General features: G+C 41.7%; 1 protein-coding gene and 1 long non-coding RNA gene across 21 annotated transcripts in view; both read left to right on the top strand.

The window, feature by feature from the left end:
* The window catches only part of LOC145513228 (mediator of RNA polymerase II transcription subunit 6), a 90893-nt gene that overhangs the window by 29043 nt on the left and 41339 nt on the right, over nucleotides 1-20511 (top strand). For 5 of the 20 annotated variants that reach the window (XR_014059218.1, XR_014059221.1, XR_014059220.1 and 2 more), the window contains one exon: nucleotides 310-889. The exons of 3 other annotated variants lie outside the window; for them this stretch is intronic. Coding sequence is in view for 11 of the 17 variants with exons in the window: in XM_081508870.1 (XP_081364996.1) it covers nucleotides 310-385 (76 nt within the window). In the remaining 6 variants the exon portion in view is untranslated. Of the gene's footprint in view, nucleotides 1-309; nucleotides 890-9055; nucleotides 9620-10280; nucleotides 10479-11092; nucleotides 11244-12256; nucleotides 14930-20511 lie in introns of those variants that run through there. 12 more of the 20 variants (XR_014059222.1, XM_081508872.1, XM_081508871.1 and 9 more) reach the window with 9 other exon arrangements.
* On the top strand, nucleotides 2779-9324 carry LOC145513231 (uncharacterized). Its single transcript, XR_014059225.1, has 2 exons — nucleotides 2779-5829; nucleotides 7679-9324. It is a non-coding gene; the product is annotated as an uncharacterized LOC145513231 (long non-coding RNA).

Raw genomic sequence — 20511 nt, 5'->3', positions numbered from 1 at the left:
TTTAAAATATTTCTCCTGTGTTTGCTTACAGAAGTTTTATAGTTTTAGGCTTTTCATGTTGGTCTGTGGTCTATTTTACACTATTTTTAGTATGTGATGCAAGATATGAAATTAAGTTCTTTTGTTTTCCATTCAGTTGTTCCAGCACTGTATATAAAAAGGCTACCCTTTCTCCAATGATTTACCTTTGTCAAAAATCTGTTGCCATATTTGTGTGGGTCTATTTCTAGTCCTGTTCTGGTCTTTTGATCTGTCTATTGTTAATAGTTTTAGAACTAACACCCAAAAAAGATGTCCTTTTCATTATAGGGGACTGGAATGCAAAAGTAGGAAGTCAAGAAACACCTGGAGTAATGGGCAACTTTGGCCTTGGAGTACAGAATGAAGTGGGGCAAAGGCTAATAGAGTTTTGCCAAGAGAACACACTGGTCATAGCATACACCTTCTTCCAACAACACAAGAGAAGACTCTACACATGGACATCACCAGATGGTCAACACTGAAACCAGATTGATTATATTCTTTGCAGCCAAAGATGGAGAAGCTTTATACAGTCAGCAAAAACAAGACCGGGAGCTGACTGTGGCTCAGATCATGAGCTCCTTATTGCCAAAGTCAGACTGAAATTGAAGAAAGTGGGGAAGACCACTAGACCATTCAGGTATGACCTAAATCAAATCCCTTATGACTATACAGTGGAAGTGAGAAATAGATTTAAGGGACTAGATCTGATAGAGTGCCTGGTGAACTATGGATGGAGATTTGTGACATTGTACAGGAGACAGGAATCAAGACCATCCCCAAGAAAAAGAAATGCAAAAAAGCAAAATGGCTGTCTGAGGAGGCCTTACAAATAGCTGAGAAAAGAAGCCAAAAGCAAAGAAGAAAAGGAAAGATAGACCCATTTAAATGCAGAGTTCCAAAGAATAGCAAGGAGAGATAAGAAAGCCTTCCTCAGCAATCAGTGCAAAGAAATAGAGGAAAACAATAGAATGGGAAAGACTAGAGATCTCTTTAAGAAAATTAGAGATACCAAAGGAACACTTCATGCAAAGATGGGCTCAATAAAGGACAGAAATGGTATGGACCTAACAGAAGCAGAAGATATTAAGAAGAGGTGGCAAGAATACACAGAAGAACTGTACAAAAAAGATCTTCACCACCCAGATAATGACGATGGTGTGATCACTCACCTAGAGCCAGACATCCTGGAGTGTGAAGTCAAGTGGGCCTTAAGAAGCATCACTATGAACAAAGCTAGTGGAGGTGAGTGATGGAATTCCAGTTGAGCTATTTCAAATCCTAAAAGATGATGCTGTTATAATGCTGCACTCAATATGCCAGCAAATTTGGAAAACTCAGTAGTGGTCACAGGACTGGAAAAGGTCAGTTTTCATTCCAATCCCAAAGAAAGGCAATGCAAAAGAATGCTCAAACTACTGCACAGTTGCAGTCATTTCACACGCTAGCAAAATAATACTCAAAATTCTCCAAGCCAGGCTTCAGCAGTATGTGAACTGTGAACTTCCAGGTGTTCAAGCTGGATTTAGAAAAGGCAGAGGAACCAGAGATCAAATTGCCAACATCTGTTGGATCATCGAAAAAGCAAGAGAGTTCCAGAAAAACATCTATTTCTGATTTATTGCCTATGCCAAAGCCTTTGACTGTGTGCATCACAATAAACTGTGGAAAATTCTTAGAGATGGGAATACCAGACTACCTGACCTGCCTCTTGAGAAATCTGTATGCAGGTCAGGAAGCAACAGTTAGAACTGGACATGGAACAACAGACTGGTTCCAAATAGGAAAAGGAGTACGTCAAGGCTGTATATTGATTGTCACCCTGCTGTTTAACTTATATGCACAGTACATCATGAGAAACTGTGGGCTGGAGGAAGCACAAGCTGGAATCAAGATTGCCGGGAGAAATATCAATAACCTCAGATATGCAGATGACACCACCCTTATGGCAGAAAGTGAAGAAGAACTAAAGAGCCTCTTGATGAAAGTGAAAGAGGAGAGTGAAAAAGTTGGCTTAAAGCTCAACATTCAGAAAACTAAGATCATGGCATCCGGCCCCATCGCTTCATGGGAAATAGATGGGGAAACAGTGGAAACAGTGGCTGACTTTAATTTTTGGGCTCCAAAATCACTGCAGATGCTGACTGCAGCCATGAAATTAAAAGACGCTTACTCCTTGGAAGGAAAGTTATGACCAACCTAGACAGCATATTAAAAAGCAGAGGCATTACTTTGCCAACAAAGGTCCGTCTAGTCAAGTAGTCCAGTAGTCATGTATGGATGTGAGAGTTGGACTATAAAGAAAGCTGAGCACCGAAGAATTGATGCTTTTGAACTATGGTGTTGGAGAAGACTCTTGAGAGTCCCTTGGACTGCAAGGAGATCCATCTAGTCCATCCTAGAGGAGATCAGTCCTGAATATATATTGGAAGAACTGATGTTGAAGCTGAAACTCCAGTACTTTGGCCACCTAATGCAAAGAGCTGACTCATTGGAAAAGACCCTGGTGCTGGAAAAGATTGAGGGTAGGAGGAGAAGGGGATGACAGAGGATGAGATAGTTGGATGGCATCACTCACTCAATGGACATGAGTTTGGGTAGACTCTGGGAGTTGGTGATGAACAGGGAGGCCTGGCATGCTGCTGTCCATGGGGTCGCAAAGAGTTGGACATTACTGAGCGACTGAACTGAGCTGATTGTTACACAAATACCCCACTGTTTTAAGTACTGTAACTTTATATGTCTTGAAATCAGAAAGTGGTAGTCCTCCAATTGTTTCTTCTTTTTCAAAGTGGATTGAGTATTCTAGATCTTTTACATTTCTATGTGAATTTTAGAATCAGTTTGTCAAATTTTACAAGAGAAACCTTGTAATTGATCTTTTGGGGAAAATTGACAACTAATGTTAATTATTTGATTGATGAATAAGATCTCTCCACTTATTTAGGTTGGTGTTAATTTCTCTCCATATTTATAGTTTTAAGTTACATGTCTTTCACAACTTTTGTCAGAATTATTGCTAAGTACTTAACTGTTTTGCTCTGTAATAATATCCCTTAAAAATTTTAATTTCCAATTGTTTATTGCTAGTGAATAAAAACAGAATTGACTGCTGCATATGCATCTTTCATCCTTTGAGCTTGCTAAACTCAGTAGTTCTAGTAGGTTTTTTTGTAGATTCCCTCAGATTTCTATATAGACCTCTATAAATGTCATCTATAAATAAAGACAAATTTAATCTTCCTTTCTAATCTGGAATCCTTTTATTTCTCTTTCTTGCCTGATTGCACTGCTCAGAACCTCTAGTACAATGTTGAATAGAGGTAGTGAGAATAGACGTTCTTGTCTTGTTTCTGATCTTAGAGGGAAGATATTCAATCTTTTACCATTGGAAGCTACCATTAGCAGTAGATTTTTCCACAGATCCCCTTTATCATGTTGAAAAGTTCCCTCTATTGTCAGTTATCTGGGAGTTAATAGGATTGGATGTTGGGTTTGGTCAAATGATTTTTCTGATCTATTGATGTGATCATATTGTTACTGTCCTTGCTCTAGATTCTTGGACAGAAATAGCACAGAAATAAATCTTGTTCCCAAAAGATTCTTAGGCAAGCAGCAGTTTTTATTGGAAAGATAACATGTGCCCAAGGGAGATGGTGAAAGAGTCCCAGTTCCCCAAGGACATTCAGGAATAGGATTTTAAAGGCAATGTGAAGGAGGGGACCACAGGATGCCTGATTAGCTTGACATCATTTCTCAGATTGGTTGGCATCAAAGTGAAATTTTGAGCTTCATCAACATACTGGTTTCAATTGGTCTGAGGTCTACATGCTTGCAGTCAGCAATTTTCATCTGGTCAGGGTCCGCTTCCTGCAAATACAACTTAGGATTGTGTGTCAGGCCTTTATCTTTCAGGAACTGGGAGTTCTGTGATTCTACTGTGTGGTGGATTTACAGTCCAGCTTTTGTCCTTTGGAAACTGTACATACATCAATGGAACAGAAATAATCTTGTACTTTTGTAGATCTCTAGTTGTTGTCGCAAAGACCTAAGCCCTCAGGCACTTTGTTTTAGTGGGCTTGTTTTAGTCTTGTTTGCTCCAGGCTATTTCCTCGGTCCTTTTCCAGGACGGCTATATACTCTTGTCTTCCTATTTCATTATGATTATTCATTTTTAGTTTGTTAATATGGTAATATACACTGATTAATTTTTCAGACCAACCTTGTGTCCATAGGATAAATTTCATTTGGTCATGTTATGTTATCCTTTTTATACATTGTTGAATTCAGTTGTTAACATTTTGTTTAGGATTTTGCCATCTGTGTTTGCGAGGGACATTGGTCTGAATTTTTGTATTAATGTTGTAAACTGATTTTCACATCAGGGTAATGCTGGCTGCAAAGAACTAGTTGGGTCATATTTTCTCCTGTTCATTTTTCTTGAAAGTTTGTGATTACCACAAGAAAGTTATGATTACCACAAGAAGTTTAGTTAAGATCCTTTACCACACATAATGACAAATGTTTTTTCTTATGATGAGCACTTTTAAGATCTATTCTCTTAACAACTTTCAAATACAATACAGTATTGTAAACTATAGTATCCATGCTGTATGTTATATCTCCAGGATTATTTTATCTTATAAATAGATGGAAGTTTGTATCTTTTACCCCTTCACCCATTGTACCCAACCCCCCCACCCTTGCCTCTGACAAATACAATCTGTCCTCTGTATCACTGGGTTTGGTTTTAGATTCTGCATATAAGTGAGATCACACAATATTTGTCTCTCTCTTTATCTGACTTATCCTGGAATAAATCCCACTTGATCATATTGTATGACCTTTTTAATATATTGTTGAATTTGATTTGCTGTTTTATTGAGTAGTTTTGCATTGATATTCATTAGAAATAATTGGCTTGTAGTTTTCTTACAGTGTCCTTGTCTATTTTTGGTATTGGTAATGATGGCTTTGTAAAATGAGTTTGGAAATGTTCCTTCCTCTTGTATTTTTTGGAAAAGTTTGAGAATAATTGGTGTTAATTCTTCTTTAAATGTTTGGTAAAACTCAGCAGTGAAGACATCTGGTTCTAGACTTTTCTTTGTTGAGAGGTTTTGGATTACTACTTGGATTACTCCTGGTAGCTCAGCTGGTAAAGAATCCGCGTGCAATGCAGGAGACCTCAGTTTGATTCCTGGATTGGGAAGATCCCTGGAGAAGGGATAGGCTACCCACTCCAGTATTTGGCCTGGAGAATCCCATGGACTGTATAGTCCATGGAGTCCCAGAGAGTTGGACATGACTGAGCAACTTTCACTCAGTTTGGATTACTAATTCAGTCTCCTTACTAGTAGGGCTTTCCTAGTGACTCAATATGCCTGCAATGCAGTAGAACCGGGTTTGATCCCTGGGTTGGGAAGATCCCCTGGAGAAAAGAATGGCAACCCACTCCAGTATTCTTGCCTGGAGAATTCCATGGACAGAAGAACCTGGCAAGCTATACAGTCCATATGGTTGCAAAGCCAGACATGACTGAGTGACTAACACACACTCCTTACTAATAATTGGCCTGTCCAACTTTTCTGTTTTTTCATGATTCAGTTTTAGTAGATGGTTGTTGTTCAGTTGCTAAGTCATGTCTGACTCTTTGTGACCCCATGTACTGCAGCACGCCAGGCTTCCCTGTCTTTCGCTGTCTCCTGGAGTTTGCTCAGGCTCCTGTCTGTTGAGTTGGTGATGCCATCCAACCATCTCATCCTTTATTGCCCCCTTGTCCTCTTGCCCTCAATCTTTCCCATCATCAGAGTCTTTTCCAGTGAGTTAGCTCTTCACATCAGGTAGCCAGAGTAGATGGTAGATTGTATGTTTCTAGGAATTTATCCATTTTTTCCTACGTTGTCCATTTTGTTAGCATATGATTGTTTGTATTGTTGTCTTACAATCTTTTGTATTTTGGTGGTATCAGTTATAACATCTCCTCTTTCATTTCTAGTTTTATTTGGCTGCTGTTTCTTTTTTCTTTTTTTTAATTAGTTTATTTATATATTTTTTAACTTTACAATATTGTATTTGTTTTGCCATACACTGACATGAATCCACCATGGGTGTACATGTTTTCCCCTTCCAGAACCCCCCTCCCACCTCCCTCCCCATCCCATCCCTCTGGGTCATCCCGGTGCAACAGCCCCGAGCACCCTGTATCATGCATCGAACCTGGACTGGCGATTCGTTTCACATATGATAATTTACATGCTTCAGTGCCATTCTCCCATATCATCCCGCCCTCGCCCTCTCCCATAGAGTCCATAATACTGTTCTATTTATCTGTGTCTCTTTTGATGTCTCACATACAGGGTTATCTTTACTGATTAACTAAATACCATATATATGTGTTAGTATACTGTATTGGTGTTTTTCTTTCTGGCTTACTTCACTCTGTATAATAGGCTCCAGTTTCATCCACCTCATTAGAACTGATTCGAATGTATTGTTTTTAATGGCTGAGTAATATTCCATTGTGTATATGTACCACAGCTTCCTTATCCATTTGTCTGCTGATGGACATCTAGGCTGCTTGATGTCCTGGCTATTATAAACGGTGCTGCGATGAACATTGGAGTACACATGTCTCTTTCAATTCTGGTTTCCTCAGTGTGTATGCCCAGCAGTGGGATTGCTGGGTCATATGGCAGTTCTATTTCCAGTTTTTTGAGGAATCTCCACACTGTTCTCCATAGTGGCTGTACTAGTTTGCATTCCCACCAACAGTGTAAGAGGGTTCCCTTTTCTCCACACCCTCTCCAGCATTTATTGCTTGTAGACTTTTGGATAGCAGCCATTCTGACGGCGTGAAATGGTACCTCATTGTGGTTTTGATTTGCATTTCTCTGATAATGAGTGATGTTGAGCATCTTTTCATGTGTTTGTTAGCCATCTGTATGTCTTCTTTGGAGAAATGTCTGTTTAGTTCTTTAGCCCACTTTTTGATTGAGTTGTTTATTTTTTTGAAATTGAGCTGCAGGAGTTGCTTGTATATTTTTGAGATTAATTGTTTGTCCATTGCTTCGTTTGCTATTATTTTCTCCCATTCTGAAGGCTGTCTTTTCACCTTGCTTATAGTTTCCTTTGTTGTGCAAAAGCTTTTAAGTTTAATTAGGTCCCATTTGTTTATTTTTGCTTTTATTTCCAATATTCTGGGAGGTGGGTGATAGAGGATCCTGCTGTGGTTTATTTTGGAAAGTGTTTTGCCTATGTTTTCCTCTAGGAGTTTTATAGTTTCTGGTCTTATGTTTAGATCTTTAATCCATGTTGAGTTTATTTTTGTGTATGGTGTTAGAAAGTGTTCTAGTTTCATTCTTTTACAAGTGGTTGACCAGTTTTCCCAGCACCACTTGTTAAAGACATTGTCTTTCTCCATTGTATATTCTTGCCTCCTTTGTCAAAGATAAGGTGTCCATCAGTTCAGTTCAGTTCAGTTGCTCAGTTGTGTCCGACTCTTTGCGACCCCATGAATCGCAGCACGCCAGGCCTCCCTGTCCACCACCAACTCTCGGAGTTTACCCAAACCCATGTCCATTGAGTTAGTGACACCATCCAGCCATCTCATCCTCTGTCATCCCCTTCTCCTCCTGCCCCCAATCCTTCCCAGCATCAGGGTCTTTTCCAATGAGTCAACTCTTCACATGAGGAGTTATATTTTCATTCAGACCAAAATATTTTCAGTTATACATTTAAATCATGTTTGGATCATGGCTGTTCTTTAACTTTGAAGCAAATGACTATTTTCTAGTTTTTTTTTCTTCTTTATACAATTTTAATTCTGCAAGTAAGAAACATTATGCAGTTTTTATTTTTAGCATTTGTTAAGACTTCCTTTATGACTTAGATATTGTCTATTTTGGTAAATATCATGTGCGTGCGTGCATGCTAAGTTGCTTCAGTCATGTCTGACTCTTTGCAGCCCTATGGACTGTAGCCTGCCAGTCTTCTCTGTTCATGGGATTCTCCAGGCAAGAACACTGGAATGGGTGGCCATGCCCTCCTCCAGGGGATCTTCCCGACCCAGGGATTGAACCACGTCTCTTATGTCTTCTACATTGGCAAGTGGGTTCTTAACACTAGGGCCACCTGGGAAGCCTGTTTCAATTAGGTTAGTTTGATTAAGTTTGCTTAAATCTTCTACTTAACTCTTTTTTTTTTTTTTGGTCTGATGTATTTGTTGCTGAAGGAAAGTATGTTAATACCTACAAGTAGATTTTGAATTTTTCTATTTCTCCTTTCTGTTCTGTTGGTGTTCACTTTATATACTTCAAAGCTATTTGTTAAGTAGATACAAACTCCTGCTGAATTTTATCATATTAAATATACATTTATCTCTGTAATGACTTCATCTTTTCTGCTATTAGTATGGTTTGTTTCCTTTCTTTTGCCAATATAAATTAGTAAACTATTGTCATTATTTTAGAGTAGAAGTTCTTTCCTCTCAATTCAGAGGAAAGAACCTTTTCCTCTGGAGCATATTGAATTAGATTCTGATTTGCATTTAGAGCCAATAAAGGGCAGTAGGAGTATGTTTTGAGGATACTAGACATGCCCTAGCAGGATAATTTCCCCAGCTGAGGTAATTATAGGGTCTCTAGCTAGAGGTGGCTAGGCTTCTCAGATAGGAGGATTCTAGGCACCTTCCCTGGTAGAGGAGCGTCAGGGGTACTTGGGAGGATCTAGGTACTCAGAACCAATCCAGTCCACCTGGAACTCCCATTATCAAGGTCAAAGTTTTTTTTTTTCTGTCTCAATTAGATTTCCCACTACAGTCTTTGCAAATATCGATATTCAACTTAACGCTGTGATTCTGAAACTCCACAGTTAAATTTTGGCTTTCTTTGAAGTTGGTTCTGTGGCTAAAGGAGAGATTTTTTTTTTTTTTTAACTCTACTATTATCAGCAATCTGAGCTGAGAACTTAGAGCCTTGAGCTTCATTGTGCAAAATCTCCATTAGAATTTAGTACACCCATTCTACCCCTCAGTCTTTGACATACTTCTAGGCATCATCACAGCCCCCCCTTGGTCCCCCACACACTTGCTTCAATAGGGCACTTCATCACAATCAACACTGAGTAGAAATTTAACTAATTGTGATGTTATTATGAGCCCATCCCCCATTCAGCAGGAGTTCAGCAGTGTGTTAAGGCCATGGACATACCTAAGCGAATCCCAGAGACCCATTTTATCTGTCTCTCTTGGCAGCACTCTTGGTACCAAGTCCTGTATCTGTCAAGATCTAGTCCAGAAAAGAAAAATCCACCAAGAGTAATTACTATAGGGAATTCTTGAAAAGGTATTAGAGGGCTGAAAAGGTAAAAAGGGAACACGGAGGTACACAGAAGTATGAATTAGCAGAGAGAGTTGCACCCCTAAGATTGTGGGAACAAAGGGAAGAGATTGGGGTTTTCATAACCTAGAAGCTCTCACAGTGGGCCTCATAGGTCTGGACCTGGACAATAGAAGATAGAGCATTACCAGCCCAGGTGCTGCTGGTAATTCAGGAACTCAGAAAAGAAGTAGTGTGGAGTTGATAGCTGTACTTCCTATTAGGTAATGTTGAGCTGGTACTGGTTCCTTAGGGACTTGGAAGAAGGTCCTCCAGAACTCTGACACAGATCTCAGAGACAGAGGGTTACTCCTCTCATGGAGCATATCAAGCCAGTATCAGGGAGCTTTGTGGTATAGCCTGAAACATCTGAGAAAGAGATACTGGCTGGCTGGTGTGGGTTGCCCACGGTACTGGAAGATGGCTCTGTACATCTGGTTCTGAGCCCTCTGGGGAGGGGGCACTGTCCACTAGTTGCCTTTGGTGGGGATTGATGGAGCTGGTTCTGGGAATGTGGTAACTGACTCTCACCACCAGAGCAAGATACCATGCTGGGCGTGGGGGGAAGGTCACTGACAGTAACAGCAGGCAAACAGGAGGAGCCCCTTGTCCTTCCCTTTTGCTTTTTATTCTCCCTCTCAGGCTTTTCTTGACAGCACTTTTCAGGAATCCAGCTAGAAATGGGGAAATATAATGTGCAGATTCCCATCGCTAGCTCCATAGACAAAGTATAAACTTTAGCTTTAGGACTCAGAAAATAGTTGATAATCAGTGTAAGATCTGTCAGCAGAGTTCTGCTGATAGCTTTTGTGGTGACAGGTAATATATAGGAGGTGATAAATGATTTGTGTGATGCTCTCTGATATTTTCTGTTGTTTTATTTAGTTGTAGCTCACTACATTCTTCTCATGACCCTGAATGGTTTGTGACCTAAGTGTAAGAAACCCTGAATTAGCTGTGACTAAGAGTGAGTGGAGGCAAGGTAAGATAGAGGTTTTGAGGAGTTTGAAGTAGCTGCTGGGAATAGAAGAAAGAGTTAATTACTGATGCCGAGGAGGATTTCTGACACTACTTGAAGTGCAGGTAATGTTAGAGAGGAAGGGCTTTGGAGTGACACCAGTTCAACATAATTAATGGTACAATAGTGACAAAGACTGGTATGACTTAAAGATCCTTGGCAATGAAATTTTTTCTTGTTACCACATCCTATTTCTGATGAAATAACTTGATATAAGTTTTTTCCTCTTTATAATGCTTTGTTTTTAATAGTCCTCTTTTACTTCACACAATTCCATCTTAATATCCCCAAATCTGTAGCAGATACCAAGGATATCATGAAGGGAGACATTGAAAGGAAATCTGGTCATTAGGATTTGACCTATATCAGAGATGCTTTCCCTTAGAAGTTTCATTTAGTATTCTTGGCTTCCAGTAGCTATCCATTAGTTCTGGCAAAGTATCTAGGAGTATCCAGGTGTTCTTAACATTGTAATGCCGAGAGTATTCTTATGCTCTCTACTATCAACCCCATTTGTGTCCGTGTTTAGAATATTCAGGCCACCAGTGTATGTTCAGATGTGTCTCCAATTTTTTTAATCTTTTGTTTTCAAATGTTAAGCAAATTATTAATACTTTTAACTGGAGTCAACAAATGAACAAAATTAGCTTTTACTTGAGTTAAAATTTGTTTTCAACAGGTATGAAGTAAGTCCATTCAAATTGTGATCTCTGAATATTTTAGTGAACTGACTCTAGATTTAAATTCTTCAATCTAACGTTCTCTAGAGAATTCAGCTAACTCGCCGTTCATGTAAAATATAGAATGGAATCTGTCTACACACAGCCAAGGTGAGTCTCTTATGATTGAGAACATGATGCAGCTGGGCTAGGTGCAGAGAAGGCTGCTGCTTCCATGCTGTGATTAGAAGCAACTGGGTTGTTGCTGCTGCTGCTAAGTTGCTTCAGTCGTGTCTGACTCTGTGCGACCCCATAGACGGCAGCCCACCAGGCTCCCCCGTCCCTGGGATTCTCCAGGCAAGAACACTGGAGTGGGTTGCCATTTCCTCCTCCAGTGCATGAAAGTGAAAAGTAAAAGTGAAGTCACTCAGTTGTGTCCAACTCTTAGCAACCCCATGGACTGCAGCCTACCAGGCTCCTCTGTCCATGGGATTTTCCAGGCAAGAGTACTGGAGTGGGGTGCCCTTGCCTTCTCCGACTGGGTTGTTGACTTTGTCCCCAAATAACAGCCTCATTCCTATTACTCTGTCAATATAGCTGCCTACCTTGGAATGTCCAGGGGTTTTCTGCAGATGAGCGTGTGTTATAAAATACATGTTTGTATTGATTGGGGGTGGGGGGGCTCCCGAAACTAATGAGTCCCTTAAGTGAGGCTTACTTTGATTACTAACCTCAAACAGAATAGGAGCTAGATAAGATGTCTGTAGAGGAGAAGGGGAGATGGAGCAAACTGGCTGAATAAAGAAATCAAAAAATGATGAGTTTTGGATGGGCTGTCCACATGCTTACTGAAGCTAGCATAGTACCAGTAGACTTTTGGGTGGAAGAGAAATTGGGAGTCAGATGTCAATCTTTTTAATATGAAAAATGTCATGCCAGTGTACATGCTTAGAGAATAGTATATTAATGAGTCCTTATATTAAAACAGGATTCAACAATTACCCATCTATGATGAATTTCCTTCATTTCTTTCCCTGTAAACCTGCTCTTCCCTTATCCCTTGCCCTTACATATATATGAGACAATCTCCAGAATTTCATTGATTCAAGCCTTGATCCAATTGAAATCACTTTCTTTCTCTCCCTCTCTCCCCTACCCTCTCTGCCCCAACCATCCTATCCTAGATCTTCTTTCTATTTTCACTTCAGCATTGCAGCTTTGATGGTCCAGTTCTTCCAGGACACAGATCCATAAAGGTCATCCCTGCACCCTCAACAGCTCAGAGGGAGGAGCCAGACCAATAGTGCCTGATGCCCTGCCCTCTTCTGCCCTGAGCAGGTGGCTCCATAATGACAGTGGGTGAGGCCCTGGTACACTTCAGAGTCACTCCCCTGCTTCTCTGGTTTGGGGTATGTCTGTTCATTTCTGGTCACTCTCAGGCCAGGCCCTCCCAGCGCTTCTTTTCCCCAGAGTTGGTGATCCCCTTGAAGGTGACTGGCTGGGGCAGAAATGCAAAGGTTCCAGGCTGGCTCTCCTATAGCCTGCGATTTGGGGGCCAAAGACATATTGCCCACATGAGGGTCAAGAAGTTCTTGGTTTCCAGACCCCTCCCAGTGTTCACCTACACAGACCAGCGTTCGCTCCACCAGGATCAGCCTTTTGTTCCTGATGACTGCTACTATCATGGTTATGTGGAGGGTGTTCCCAAGTCACTGGTTGCCCTCAGTACCTGTTCTGGAGGTTTTCGAGGAATACTACAGATAAATGATCTTGCTTATGAAATTGAACCAATTAGGTTTTCTGCCACATTTGAACACTGGGTGTATAGAATAGACATCGATGACACTCAGTTCCCACCTATGAGATGTGGGTTAACAGAAAAGGAAATAGCACGCCAATTGAAGTTGCAGGAGTTGCATAATTTCACTCTGATGCAGAGTTCTTACACAGGCTGGTGGACCCACTTGCGGTTTCTTGAGCTGGTAGTGGTTGTGGACAATCTTCGATTCGTTCACTCGGGAAGCAATGTGTCAGTAGTACAAAATGATATAGCCAATATTGTCAACATAATAAATAGCCTGTATCGCCCTTTGGAACTTGATGTAACTTTAACTGGGCTTGAAATCTGGACTAAAGGAAACCAAATTGCCACTGATAACATAGATAAAATTTTGGAGGATTTTTCTGTATGGAAGTTTTTTAACCTCGATAACCGACTGCCACATGATACAGCCCATCTTTTCATAAAGAAATCATTTGGCGTGAAGCTTGGAGTTGCCTATGTTGCTGGAGTATGCCAGCATCCTCTTAATAGTGGAGTTGATGTTTTCGAAGATGAGAGTCTGTATAATCTTGCACTTATTGTTACCCATGAACTTGGTCATAATTTAGGTATGCTGCATGATACTAAATTTTGTGTGTGTGAACTTCAGTTTTGCATAATGTATCCTGCCAGATCGGTAACGGATAAATTCAGCAACTGCAGTTATGGCGAGTATTGGGACAATTTGATCAGTAATGGATTATGTCTTTACTCTCCTCCAAATCCCCAGAATATCTTTAGGATAAAGTATTGTGGGAACCTAGTGGTCGAAGAAGGAGAGGAGTGTGACTGTGGCACCATAGGGCAGTGTATACATGATCCCTGCTGTCTGCCGGATTGCACTCTGAAGCCTGGAGCTGCTTGTGCTTTTGGGTCTTGCTGCAAAAACTGCAAGTTCAGGTCAGCAGGGACTTTGTGCAGAAAACAGATCAATAAATGTGACCTTCCAGAGTGGTGCAATGGGACATCGCATCAGTGCCCAGAAGACGTATATGTGCAGGATGGGATTCCCTGTAGTGACAGTGCCTACTGCTATAAAAAGAACTGTACTAACCATGATGAACAGTGCAGAGAGATTTTTGGCAAAGATGCAAGAGGTGCATCTCAGAGTTGCTACAAAGAAATCAACACCCAAGGAAATCGATTTGGTCACTGTGGTATCAGTGACATAGAGTACATAAAATGTGCAGTCCCTGATATCCTGTGTGGAAGAGTTCAGTGTGAAAATGTGGGAGTAATTCCTAACCTGATCGAACATTCCACAGTGCATCAGTTTCACGTCAATGACACCACTTGCTGGGGCACTGATTATCATATAGGAATGTCCATACCTGATATCGGTCAGGTGAAAGATGGCACAATGTGTGGTCAAAAAAAGATGTGTATTCACAGCAAGTGTGTCAGTATGGTTCCTATGCCACAAGCCTGTCAGCCTGAGACCTGCCACATGAAAGGGATCTGCAATAATAAGCAACAGTGCCACTGCAACCCTGGATGGGCACCTCCCTACTGCAAGAATAAAGGCAATGGAGGTAGTAATAGTAGTGGCCCACCTGTTAATCCCCAAGGAGATGGGGCAGATGAGGCAGAAGAGACAGAAGAGACAAAAATGGGGAAGGAAACTCAAATGTTACTGTGGCTTATTCCTTTGATTTGTTTATTTGTATATTGCCTCCTTGTGCTTTGTAAGAACCGTAAAAAGGAAAAGGAGCCGGAAATGATGAAGGAAGAAGGGATGGAGGGAGAGGGGACAGAAGAAGAAGGGATGGAGGGAGAGGGGACGGAGGAAGAAGGAATGGAGGAGAAAGAAGGTGACTAAGGCTCCTGCTTCATTTACAAAAAAAAAAAAATCCCTAGTTTTTCTTTTAAATAGTAGAGGAGCATTAGGGCATGTCTGACTGCTTCAAGAAAAATTTAAGCATCTCTCATGGCAGGATCATAAGCATTAATATTTCACTGAAGGATTCCTATCATGTTCTTAACTTACTCTTCAGTGTGTTAAGCAATATTAAAAGTTCATTTTTTCCCTCTGGAAGTCATCTCTTTATGTTTCCTGAGCAAAGGCACAGCAAAGTCACATTTTTAAGCTAATGTCTATCAGTTGTAAACATCCTCCCACCTTTGTACTCTTAAAATGTCATGTCCAAGATGTGCCGCTATATACCCTATGTCTGTTTTGCCAGCTCTTTTCTGGGGAGCTGTGCCAAAGAGGGGCCAGTAAAAGTAGCCTGGAATGATGGATGAAGAGAGAAGGGATTTTACCTTCTTGTTTGCCAAAAGTTACTCTGTCATTTTGGTAGCCAAGCTTGGTTTTGGATTCCAGTTTTGTTGACTCTGTTAGAACCACCCTCATTCTTCATTAAAAGTACAAGCACCAGTTGACCACTGATACTTTGAGAGATCACAGTTGTAGCTCTGGGGTTAGCAGTGTGGTTCTCCTGTGAGTTTCTGGAGCACCAGCAGCAGCTGGTCACTTGCCCTCTTTAGAAGTCTTGGCCCCTGCTCTGCAAAGGACCTCCTAAAATCACCAGTACCTGAAAGAACCAACTTCTTTCTTTTGTTCCCTTGGCCCTGTGGCTGCAAGGTGCTTTCAGTAGTTACTTCATTGTGATAGTTTGAATTCTCCAGCAGCAGACACTGAATTAGAGTTTAGAGAGAAAGGGTGGAGGAAGTCAGCTGTACAGATGAGAAATAATACTGCCGTTTCAGCCTTGGCCAACCTGGCAGCAAGCTCTGGAATGAATATTACCTAACAGACTAGTCTTGAATTGGGCTAAAATGGCCTGGTCTTCATACTTTCCCCTTGGCCATTCACTGGATGTGGGTGCCCCAAGAAGGGTAAGAGCTTGACCATGCGCCTCTCAGCAACTGAGGCTGACCCCAAAGAGCTAATATCTGGAGGCTCTATGCTGATCATTCCAGCAGCTGGTCAGCAAGACTTTCCTGGAAGGAGGATGCAGATGGCTGATTTGGAAATCCCACAGTCACCTTTACATTGCTCTGATCAGCTTTGCTTTCTGTCCTTTAGAACAGCTTCTCCGGGATTCTGGCAGGCACCTCTGCCTGTGGGGAACCACAGAAGAGGGAAGTTAGTGGGATGAAGCATGGACCCTACTACTGTGTTTGGTTTTGGAGCTGAAGTTGATTCTTACTGTCTCTCTCCACTATGCATTCTAGTTTCCCTCATCTCTAGATACCATTCTGATGGTTTGGGTTGGATATTCACCCTGTGTTATTACCCAGGTCCTTATCTTTAAAGCCCCCGAATGTCTGATCACGTTGCCTTTCTCAGGCTGGGATTGCTGAATCTATCCATTCATAGTCACAATAGAACTAGAGGATAGGAAGAGACACCTGAGATCACCTGGGTTCCACACACCTGCCCTACCTCCTATGATAAGGCTCAGCTATGCTCGTCAAGACTGTGACCTCTTCTTGCTACTAGAGGGACACAAGGATCCCCAAATGCCCAGGTGGCAGCTTTTATTTCCACTGGGACTTTAGCTTTGTCCCAAGGCAAAAATATGACCCATTTGGTGACTCTGCGGAGCCCAGAGTTGCAGGGGACAGGAAGTACAAAACACATCAATGAGTCATAGGGAGTGATGGTAACTGGTGCCACTGCTACTTCCAGCCCCTGGTTCCCAGACCTTTGTAAAGGTCTCTGGTTTAGTGTGTACAGTCCATCCTGGGGTGGTTCCTGTGTTAGAGTTCCCCAGGGAGACAGAACCAAGAGGCTATAAAGATTTATATATTTACCCTTTCTTCAAAAGAGGAAGTAAAGTCCTTGGGTGATATTTATTCTTGAAATCTGGTAACTTTAATACTATAATGGGAAATTAATCATGAGATATTATGATATAAATTCAATATGCCTTATGCTACATGGTAGAATAAGAGAAAATAACAAGACAAGAAATATTAATATAAAAATATACCAAAATAAGGAGGACATACTCATAACATATTCCAATCCTTGTTTCTATAACTGCTCATATGGTTGTAGCTGGTATTTATGACCTTCTTTTACTACCCATTTTGTTCCTTTGTCTTCAGCAAGTACTTCATCTAATCATGGTTCTTTATCTGATGGGGGTAATCCAAACCTTTATTCCTGAAGGGTCTGAGCCAGTCCAACCTGCCATTGACCTTAATCACACAGCATGGTAATACTGAGAGATACCCTAAGATATTTCCTGTGTTCCAGACCTTCTCTGCTTTACCTTTACTGTGGAATAGTAGTCCAATTTCCCCTCATCACCCCAGTCATCACCATAGTTCCATTCATTGATTCAGAGGCATGGGAAACCAAATTGTCCAGGTGTCAGTCTTAACTTTCTGTTAATAGAATCACTGTTGTGTCTCCTGGTGGAAGCATTTCTCCCTCTAGGACTAAGAATTCTCAGCTAGCAAAGTGTAAAATCATGAGAATAGGAAGCAAAAATTTTGCTAATAGATCACTAAGGTTAATAATGAGTGTGATCAATTCCATTTCCACGTTGATTCCTGGACCCTTGAATCCTGGGTTTGGAGAAATAGCACCATATATTCAACATTGATTCTGGGCATAAGCAGCCTTCTGAAGGCCCTTGCTTCAGTCCTGCAAGGTATGACCACCTAGCTAGCACTATAACTGAGTCTTCAAAAGGCTGTTCTGTCAAGACAGCTGCTTCAGGATAGTGGGGAACATGGTAAGACCAGTGAATTCTGTAAGTATGGACCCATTGCCACATTTCTTTTTCTGTGAAGTACATTCTTTGATCAAAAGTAATGCTGTGTGGAATACCATGCTGATGGATAAGGCATTCTTTAAGTCCATGGATGGTATCTTTGGCAGAAGTACTGGGTGTGGGGTGGGGGTGGGGGGCAGATTACATCCAGAGTGTCTACTCCTGTAGGAATAAAATGCTTCACCTTGTATATTGGAAGCAGTCCAGTGTAATGAACCACCTTCTGATGCACGCACTAGGAAGCTGTCTGATCACCTCAGGAAATATTGCTATATTGGAGGCTCAGTGTTGGTCTCTGCCACTGAAGATTGGGCAGTTAGTGGTGGCTATAGCCTGGTCATTCTTGGTGAGTGGAAGTCACTGTTGCTGAGCCCATGTATAACAGTCAACTCTACCCTGCCACCATGGCTACTGTGTTAATGAGCCCATTGGGTGATGATAGGTAGCTAGGAAAACAGGCTGATTGGTATGCACAGAATGAGTCATCCTATCCACTTGGTTATTAGAATCCTCTGCTGAGGTAACCCTTTGGTGAGCATTCACGTGTGACACAAATTCCTTCATGTTTTTTGACCAGAGAAGTCAGTCTGCATACCTCTTTCCCATATTTCTTTGTCACCAATTTTCACATCATGTTCCTCGCATGTCCCTAAACCACTGGCCACAGCTCATGAATTGGTACATAATCGCAGATCTGGCCATTTCTCCTTGCAAGCAATGTGCACAATGAAGTGCACTCCCCAAAGTTCTGTGCACTGGGAGAATTTTCCTTCTTCACTGTGCTTCAGGAATGTCCCAGCAAAAGGTCATAGTGTTGCAGCTCTTCATGTACAGGTGGCCATGCATATCATGCAGAGCCATCTGTAAACCAGGCCTGGATCTTCTATTCCCCTTTCATCTGATTACAGGGAACTCCCCATGAGGCTCCCCTGCTCAGGCCTGACTTGTATATATCACTTTCATTTGATGATGGAATGTTACTATGCAGGCCCACTTTATGGTGTGGTGGCTCAGATAATTCCCAATTCACGATGGGCAACTTGGTAAGCCCATCATCAAGCATTCATTATCTACTATGGCCCTATAATATACCAAGAGCTGTTTCTCAAAGAGAGTAGTTATCCAAAAGTGATGGCATAGCCTTGCTCCAAAATCTTAAAGGACCACAGTGCGATTCACCTATAGGAGCCTGACAAAGTCTCCAAACAGTGTCCCTACCTGCCGCAGAGACTCTGAAGCACCACTGTACGTGCTGGATCATATAGCCCAAGTGGCCGAGCAGTTTGCACAGCAGGCTGGACCTGGGGCAGAACTTTCTCTTCTTCTGGGCCTCCTCAAAAGTAGCACCTTTTCAGGTCACTTGGTAAATGGTTTGGAACAACACACCAAATGAGAAATATGTTGCCTCCCAAATCCAAAGAGTCCCACTGGGGACTGAGCTTCTTTCTTGGTTGTAGAAGAGCCAGATACCACTTACTTTTTATCTTAGAAGTGATATCCTGACATGCTCCAGACCACAGGTTCCCTAAAAATCTCACTAAGTTAGGAATGAATTTTGGTCAGATTTAAATGATATACAAATGTCTTGCCAATGAGCCTGGGGTAGTTACTATAACTCACTCACTAGATGTAATCAACATAGTATCATCAACATAATGGGCCGGTATGATATCTTGTGGAAGGGAAAGGTGATTGAGATCCCTGCAAACTAAATTATGACATAGGGCTTGGTGGTTGATAGGTCTCTGAAGGAGAACAGTGTATGTGTATTGCTGGCCTTGCCAGTTGAAAGCAAACTGCTTCTGGTGGGCCTCGTGGACATCAATGGAGAAAAAGGCATTTGCCACATCAGTAGCTACAAACCAGGTACCAGGGGATGTGTGAATTTGCTCAAGCAACAAAATCATATCTGGTACAGCAGCTGCAATTGGAGTCACCACTTCTTTAAGCTTACAATGAAGTAATCCACTGTCATTCTCCAAGATCCAACTGTCTTCTGCATAGGTCAGCTAGAGTTGAATGAGAATGTGGTGTGAAGGACTGCGTCCTTCAAGTCCTTGATGGTGGCAGCAGTATCTGCAGTTCTTCCAGGGATGTGGTATTAGTTTTGGTTTATTATTTTCCTAAGTAGAGACAGTACGAATGGCTTCCACTTGGCCTTTTCTACTATAATAGCCCTCACTGGACAAGTGGGGAACCAATGTGAGGATTGCAGCTGCTAAAAATGTCTGTTTCAATTACACATTCTACAACTAGGGAAGTAACCACAGGGTGAGTACAGAGAGGCCCTGGACCTACTGTGAGGTGGGCCTGAGCTAAAGCTCCCTTGACTACCTGACCTCTGTAAGCACCTGCTCTAACTGGAGGGCCGCAGTGATGTTTTGAGTCTTCTGGAATCAGTTCAGAGCCACTGTCTGGTAGTCTCCAGAAAATATGATTATTTCTTTCCCCTCAATGTCCAGTTACCCTCTTAAAAGGCCACAGGTCCCTCTGGGGAAGGCTGGGAGAAAAGTTTACTGTATAAATCTTCATTAGTCTACCAGGGTCCTTCCTCAAGGGGACCTAACCTCCCATTCATTCAAGGGGTCTTGGGTCTATAAACTGGCTCAACTCTGGGAATTGATTTAGTGGCTGTGACTCATTTCCTGATTTGAGTCAAGTGACTTTTGTTCACTTGACTTTGAACTTTTCTGCTTATTTAGCTCAAGAGAGAATTTCTGTTTCACTTGTAGGAACATCATGATTAACTCACCAAGACCATAGGTTTACATGAGCCTGACTATCTGATTGCTACTTTGACTCTACTGTTCATTATGGTAACCATGCCTCCCTTGGCTTTTGTGGTTGAGTGCCCTCACTTGGCCCCTGCCACCCTAGGATCCACATA

This window comes from Giraffa tippelskirchi, chromosome 7, assembly GCF_054371585.1.
Source record: "Giraffa tippelskirchi isolate mGirTip1 chromosome 7, T2T-mGirTip1v1.2.pri, whole genome shotgun sequence".
Classification (NCBI taxonomy): domain Eukaryota; kingdom Metazoa; phylum Chordata; class Mammalia; order Artiodactyla; family Giraffidae; genus Giraffa; species Giraffa tippelskirchi.
This window is presented reverse-complemented; position numbering and strand designations above follow the sequence as displayed.